General features: G+C 32.7%; 1 protein-coding gene across 4 annotated transcripts in view; it reads right to left on the bottom strand.

Moving 5' to 3' along the window:
* Positions 1-1,770: 1,770 nt before the first annotated feature.
* The window catches only part of LOC116339906 (protein couch potato), a 172,157-nt gene continuing 165,713 nt past the window's right edge, over positions 1,771-8,214 (bottom strand). For 3 of the 4 annotated variants that reach the window (XM_031766003.1, XM_031766002.1, XM_031766004.1), the window contains exon 11: positions 6,673-6,784. Coding sequence is in view for 1 of the 4 variants with exons in the window: in XM_031766005.1 (XP_031621865.1) it covers positions 2,060-2,094; positions 2,820-3,043; positions 6,552-6,784 (492 nt within the window). In the remaining 3 variants the exon portion in view is untranslated. Of the gene's footprint in view, positions 2,095-2,819; positions 3,044-6,551; positions 6,785-8,214 lie in introns of those variants that run through there. The other variant, XM_031766005.1, reaches the window with a different exon arrangement.

Here is an 8,214-nt window from a genome sequence, read left to right as displayed (position 1 = left end):
CAACTTGTTACATTACACAATTAATTTAAGGTTCCTGTTAGCTGTCAATCAATTTGTCTTTTTTTCCGTCTTCATTCTTGATCCTTAATTTTCTGTTCTAAATTAACATTAATTTGTATGATTAAGTTTTTTTTGTTTTGTTTTCAATTAAATTTCATTTAATTTGTTTTTTCTTCTTCTTATACGATTTTCCTTTCTATGTCTTGTTATTTATGCATGATTTTTTTTATTTTGTTTTCAAAGAGAGCTATAATTTTTAGGGCACATTTGGTTAAGCTATAAATATTCTACTAGAACATAAAAATGAATTCCAGATTTAAACAAAATACAACAAGAGAAACATATTCAGAGACATGAAAAATGTCTATGTTCATTGTGTGTTTTGGTGTGTCTTTTTGTTGTGTTTGTGGTGAAAGGTGGTTTCAACAAAATGCTCAATACAATGAACAAACACAATTTGACCGGTTGGAGTTCAAAAACACATGCAATTTTTTTGTTATGATTAAAATCAACCGCAGGAATTAAAAGCGTCAAGGACATAGGGTTAATGTGTCACAATCAAAAAATTGTTTATCTCGATTCAATCGACGACAGAGGGAATTGGTTAAACCGATGTTAAAAACGATCAATGCTTTTTTTCGTACCCACGAAATTAAATTTGGGATGAAAAAACTGGGTCAGGGAAATCGAAATGTGAATTCAATGCGAATTTAACGCGTTGCATATCTATTTCATTCTCTTTATTATTTGATTCACTAACCATTTTCAAAATTTTATCTCATTTTAATATTTTATTCTACATGCCAAGAGATTTAAAGAAAAAAAAAGTCACCGTTGACAAAATTTAAAAGAGAAAAATATATATATTGCCAAACGAAACGTATTTCCCTTTCAAAATGTTTCCATATCGATTTCAAAATAGATCTAATCTACAATACTTGCTAGAAAAAAATCATTTGAAATTCTATTCGGATAGCAAGGTTCTTTATTCAATGCCGCGTAATTGTGATTGTTTCGAATAGCATGTGAAAGTGATAAGATATGGAAAAAAAACATTTCGGTTATTGATTGACTGGTTTGCATCTGTGCACATCGATTCATTTTAGCCAGATTTTGTATATTTTCGAAAGGGAAAGAAATCATTATCTTGCCAAACATTCACCAGAAATTCCACTTTCCATTCGAATAAGAATTTTTGTTGTTGTGTAATTTGTTTAAAATTGTAATTCCTCTTTTTTAAGTTTCTTTTTTTTTTGCTATCAAATTCTGTTTAAATCATTGCTCACTACACCAAGTTTCAGGAAAATTACACAGTTACACATTATTTTGCCCATTTTAACTGTTGTTTCTTTTCATTATTCAAAGTTAAATCTTTGTTGTCTTTTCGATAAAACAATGCACATCGTTGAACTTGCATGCGATCAAAGCATTCGCTCATTCGTTTTTGATACACCAACTAAAATGCCACAATAATGATAACAAGTTCAACGATGTGCATGCCATATTTTCTTAAGCGATTTTTTGTTTCTTTATCATTATCGTTTTAATATTGAATTTAATTTAAATTGTTTTGTTCATTGGTTTATTTATGTTTTTTTTTTCTTCATTTATTTCGTATTTCCGCTAAATCTATATTATAATGATTAATCTGTTGCTATGTTGATGCCAATCACTGGTGTGTTGTCCGACCCAAAATTCGTGAATCGCAAATGATCTTTTCACCTTCTGTTGTTGTTTGCTTGAGTTTTAACCCTTGTTCCTTGGTTTTTGTTTTTTTTTGAACTTCTTTTTTTTGGTATTTTCAAACATTTTTTTTATAATACGTGAAAATGAAAATTGTACTAATTTGTAGGTGTCACAAAAAAGATAACCAGTTCTATTTCAAGTATATAATTTTTTCTTTTAATAAAGCGTTGTTTGTTCACCGCCACGTAGATGTTTTAAGCTCGAACATATGGTTGAGTTTGTGGCGGCGTTGCGATTGTATAGTATGTTCCGAAATTGGGTCAAGTTGTTGCCATCAAATATGTGCTCAAATCACGATGATCAGCTGCTTTTTTTAATAAATCCGGCCTTGGTTCCATGCCCGCTCCTCTGTTTTTTCATCGCGAAAAAAATGCGAAAAACAAACGAAAAGAAAAAAGAAAATGAAATATTGAAAATTTATAAATTGATCACATGAAATGCAAGTGTTGTTTTTCGGTTTAATTTCAAAATTATGGGAATAAATCGATCCTAAGTTATGTGCGTTTGAGTTAAATGTATAAAAAAAAATTTGAACGATTTCGTGCAAAAAATAAATCTAATCATGACTGCATTCGTTTGTAGAATGGTGCATGAGTTTTCGATGTGCATGTTGTTGTTGTTCATTCACGATAATTTACCATTTAAAAATTAATGATTTCACTTATATAAAATGGAATGTGCAAAAAATTATTCAATCGGCATGCATATATCAAATTGAAGTTGATTGGTTTAAAAGAGTGAACACAAAAAATGAAATGAAATGAAAACCAAAAATACAGATGAAAAAAATGTTGATCACATGCACTGGAAATTAGATGTATAAATTTAAAATTGTACAAGTGCCTATGAATCACTGTGGGCACTCACAAAACTCTATTCTAACTGAAAATGCAAAAGAGAATTGGTTAGGACCATTCCGTTCGCAATAAACATACTTTTGAATACAGAAGTGAAATAAAATGAAAAACAAAATATGTGAAACAGATGAAACGAAAGATTGAAGAAATGAAAAGCAAAATAGATTTGAGGAAAATGAAAATTGTGTTGTGAGAGGAATTGAATAAAACACATACTTCCGTCCAATTGTGCAATGGCGGCCGCTGCGTCGGCAACCATTTTCGATTTAGCATACTCAATACGAATTGCACCACGTTCGGATGATAGAAGAAATGTACCTTGAAGTGCAGACATTGCCGAACCAGCACATGCAGCATCTTTGAATTCAATAAATGCTACTGGAACGCTACCATGTTGTGTACCTTTTGTGTGCATTCGTAGACGACTAAAGCCAGGCAAACTGCGTGGTGTGATTTGTGTGTGTGTTTATAGATTTTTGTGTATTTTTTTTTTGTTTGGTTTGGTTATTCGTAATATGTTTTTTTTTTCACGTACAAACATATTCATTCACAGGGTGCAATAACGTTTTAAAGATATATCAAATATAGTATATAAGATGCGTATATATCCATTGAGAATGTTTTGGTTTTGATAATACGGTGAGAATGAAATAAATTATGAGCATGAATGTTGCGGTTTTGCAGTCACAAAGGAAGAGCGCATCACCAAAATTCAGTGTGAGTGTGTAAGTAAGTGTGTCGTTTAATTTCAGAGTTACAAATCAATTTGATTGATGAAACGATACGGAAATGCAAAAAGAAAAAGAATTAAAAAAACAAATCAGTTTAACAATAGAATAAATAAATATTTTTTTTTTTTAAATAAATTGTGTTTATGGAATTGTTATTATCAAAAATTAAAACCAATTTCAGTAGCAAATGACATAATGTGATGGTGATATAATATTTAGAATGTGAATTACCTATAAATGGTTATATATTTATTAATAGATGTGCGTGTGCCTGTGCATGATGTTGCAACTATGAACCAATCAACTGCCGATTATTTTGCGAATTGTGTAGGGTTTTATTGTGGTATTGCAAGGATGAGCTTAAGGATGTTCGTGCATTGTGAATATGTCAGAGCATATTTGGAAAACATTTATTGAGGAAGTTGGGTGCAATGCATTTTGTGCATGTGCAAATGTGCTTTAGTTTTGATTTTTATTCTTTTCACAGCTATACACAATGTACAAATAGTGTTGAACAACAGAAAATGGCTTAGCCTAGGTAGAAAATGTGTGATTCAATCAAAAACTCTATGTCGCTTTCTCTCTTTTTCTTTATTTCTTTTCATCCATCTCTCTCTCTATTTCAGTCTTGCCTTTTCTTGTCGTAAATTCATTTTTGATAGTGCCGCATCAATTTATCAAATTGAGATCGCGTCTGAAGTACATATATTGTATGAATAACAATAATAATAGTCGCATGGTGTCGGATCTGCAAGGCAATATTTTTTGGGGCCGAAATTGCTTGTTTTTTTTTTGTTATTCATTGCTGGGCGAAACTTTTGCCATCGTCTAAAACCATTTATCATTTACAATAATGGGAAATGCAACATTAAAGTTGTACCAAAGTGCTGCTAAAACATCTAGTTTTTCACTTAGTTTCCATGAATACCATGTTTATTAGGTTTTATTTATGGGCTGTGATTTCATGTGTTTGTGCGCTTGTCCCGAAAATTCTATGGAAATGAAGAATGAAAACACACCGGAAACATATAAATGTAGACGAGCAGACGGCCAGACATCTTTTGCTTTGAAATCAGTTTGGAAAAAGAAAATTCGATGGCACAACAACAACGACCATGATAGTGTCGCAGTAGCTTTTCACCGATGCAAAACTTATTATACCAAAAGCTGACTCAAGCTACCACTACGAAGCGAGAGCAAGTGATGAATCCGAAGAAAACAAGGACAAAAAAGATCGGGTCCGACCGAATATGACAAAATACGAATGATATACCAGTGGATTACGCGAATTAAGTGACAAAAAAAGGAACGTATCAAGTTTTTGTGCGATGGTGCTGTGTGTACGTTCATTTTGTTTGGATAAAGTGTGTGTGTGTGTTTCCATTTATCATTTCGAAATAGAAAAGCCGCAGTTGGCAGCCAACATAATGGACGAGTGAAAAATTTAATGTAGTTTTCCATGGTCGCTGGAGAAATAATATACAAAACGAATTGAAATGTTGCTATTAAATAAACTTGGATTTTATTGATGCGTCTTTGCCACCACTTTTGTGTCATAGCACAAAATACTATACGTAACCAGTTTTGTACACAGTCTCAAGAAGATATGGATCATTCGGCACTATTACGAATGAAGAGAAGAAGAAAAAAAGCGTCCGTTTTCGATGTTCGACGTGCTTGTGCAATTGGATTGGCTTGAACGGTGATGCATCAGGATAAAGCGACCGCATTGCAGTGCATCATCATAATCTTTAACGTTGTTACTCATGGGAATCAGAAAAACTTTCAATCTGTGTGTATCCACTTTGATCGCATTATATTTATATGCAGGCAAAGATGCCAGTAACGACAAAAAAAAAACTAGAGAAGAAGAAAAAACGCACGAGGAAATTTCACTCGGAATCTCCATGCCAATGACCTGCAAAGTACTTAGAGTAGTGCTAGAGAGAGAAAGTCACTTTTTAATTTTCTCATCCGTTCCAGACGAAACAAAATGAGAATTTTGGCTTTTTCACCATGTCTGTGCAATTTTCCAATGCGAATTCTCAACTTTGCAAAAGTAAAATCACAACAAAACATTTGATGATGAGAGGTTTTCTTTCGTTCGGTTGTATTATGAATATGTGTGAGAGTACAAAGTTGAATAAGTCACGCAATGATGAATGAAAAGAGCCAAATGAAAAGAAGCTTACGAATTTAATTATAGGTTTCTCAATATATAACAGAAGTATTGCCAAGTCTGAAAATATTTTGATTTTTATCATTGTAGTAAATCTCACATTGCGCATCGGTCATTACTTATTGAATTCTCATTTCGGTTGAGGGGCTTTTCAATTTTTACGATCAGATAATGCGGCTGTTAAACATTTTATATCTTCGACGAAATAACATTGATAACGGACTAGTGTGTGAGCGAGAGAGGGGGGGAGAAGAAGGAAAGAAAAAGAGTGGATTTATGATGAACGCGAGAGGTTATTATCGTTGAAATTGGGATTATTTATTTATGGGTGTATGCAATAAGTCCCGGGCCCGTCTTTGAACAAAACGATGAGATTTCATCATTGATTTCGGCTACTCAAAAAGTAAATTGAATTACATTTTCCTATCTATCTCTTTATATGTATTTCCAATAAACTGATTTTCCAGCTTTTTGATTTTCGAATTTCCGAGAATTTTACGTATATATTATCCAATAGGAATATTGCCTTTACATAATGAATCATGTTTGTCGTTATAATCGAAAACCCAACATCATTTTCGTGTCGGCTATTTACAAAATCCCCTTCGTACAACTTTCTAAAACTTGCTTAATCGGATATGTGCTCTGAAGATCTGTGTTTTATACAATTTGTATGTGCGTGTGTGTGTGTGTCTGTGTATGTATGTGAAATTCAATGTGGAACTGTTGAAGTGTTTCTGTGCTTGCATTCGAACATAACTCAGTGAAAATTGAATGTGATAATTTTGAGATAATTAAGCAGTCAGTTGGAGTTCAATATATGGGTGGAAGGTGATTTTTTTTTTTAAATTTTATTCTCGATTTGTTTGGTGCAGAGAATTTTGCTTGCAAACTCGTCCAAAATGAAGTGATTTAATTATGAATTGTGTGTGTTTTTGTATGAATATTTTCTTTTGCTCACAAAATTGGGATTAAATTTGAAAAAAATAATAATGAAATGAATTTCGCAATATGAGAAATCCTGACATATGTAATTACCTGGCAAAAATCTCTTTGAGTTCATGTTCGGAGACGAATTGTCCGAGATTTGCAACGAATAGAGTGGAGCATGGCGCATTTGCAGCCAATGGTGGATTTGGCTGCTGCGCTCCAGTTGAGCCTACTGGGCTAGCCAAGGCCGGACTTGGTAAAAAATGACCGGGTGGTAGCCCAGCCGATACTTGCATTGATTGTGGATGCATTGCTGATGGATGTTGTAAAGTGATTTGGTTCTGAAATTGGAAAAAATTATAATGTTAATCAAATGTCGACAAATGTCAAGTGGTTCAGTTGTTATTGTTATTTTTATTTATGATTTGCGAAAGTGGAACATTTACATTCATTTTATTCACAACCAGATTTATTTCACTCTTTCACTCTGAGCTTTTGCATGTTAACCAATAAATATATATTTTTATTCACATTTTCATGACTAAACACCGAATGGGGTATTGTTGTTTGTTATTTTGAATAGTTTTGTGAAGCATGCGATTTGAACATTTTATTTCATTGACTAGCAACCAATTGAATAGTAAATGAAATGTTTCAAAGCAATAAAATAGAGATGGGGGTTTGATGTCGATGCTACACAGCTATACACTGTTTCTACCTGGCACCGTACTTCATGCCACCGGTTTTGAGCTTCGAACATTCACTTACATTTTTCTCCATTTCTATTCCGATTCATTTCCATTTCAATATTTAATAAAATGTCTTATTATTTATTATTATTCACATAACATGAGTGCTTAACGTTTTGATTTTGTTTTGTGAAAAAGTTAATCCAAATGTTTGCAGCAATTGAGTGGCATAACGATAGCAACCGATGAAAACAATCAGATTAGGAAAATATTCGTGAATATTTGCTGTTGATAGCGCCGAAAAAATATGCATATTTCTAAGGTATATTAAATTTTGCCATTGATATACGTTACGTATGTTATCATTCAATTTGACCTGAAATACCGTTCAACATGCCATACGCGGTAATAAATTTCATTGGCAAAATCTTGATGGAAATACCGTAAATCATTGAATATTCTAATGTGGCCGATTCTTTGAATGCAGACCATTTCAAACACCAGAGCAAAGCACCGCATAAAATTGAACTAGATTTTTTCCCTTCAAATTTTTCCTCTTTTAAATTCAAAATGGAAACTATTTTGAATATTTACTTCACTAAAATGACTGGACAAAATTGACAGTCGAGGTGCCGAATACAAGCATGTCTGTTTTCACCAGTTTTCACGTCAGTTATGGAACTATATTATGTACATTTTCCTCGAGTTATCATTTTGCCGTTTGGCAAAATGTTTTGGGTCTTATTGCTCTTTTCAAAGGGATCCTTCCAACAGGAGATTGGCTCTTGGCTTCGCAGTCACAAATTATATTAGTCAAATTGAAGCAAATTATTCCGAAATTAACCTCTTCATTTTCCATTACACTTCTGTGAATTCCGCTTACATTCAACAATAAATTATGTCAAAGTTCATTTGATTTTATGAAAATGTCCACGAATGCTTTTGTATATAAGTGGGAACAAAGGGTTACAGATCTCAAAGTAAAAGCGTTATTACTTATTATGAAATTGCTCTGAATCTACGACAAGATACAAAAGCACTGTATGAAATGTTGCCTCTTTTCTTTCTAAAATCAATCTTGA

Source organism: Contarinia nasturtii, unplaced genomic scaffold (assembly GCF_009176525.2).
Source record: "Contarinia nasturtii isolate CC-2019 unplaced genomic scaffold, AAFC_CNas_1.1 Cnas_scaffold_533, whole genome shotgun sequence".
In the NCBI taxonomy this organism is placed as follows: domain Eukaryota; kingdom Metazoa; phylum Arthropoda; class Insecta; order Diptera; family Cecidomyiidae; genus Contarinia; species Contarinia nasturtii.
The sequence above is the reverse complement of the archived record's forward strand: the minus strand, read 5'-3'. Positions and strand labels throughout refer to the sequence as shown.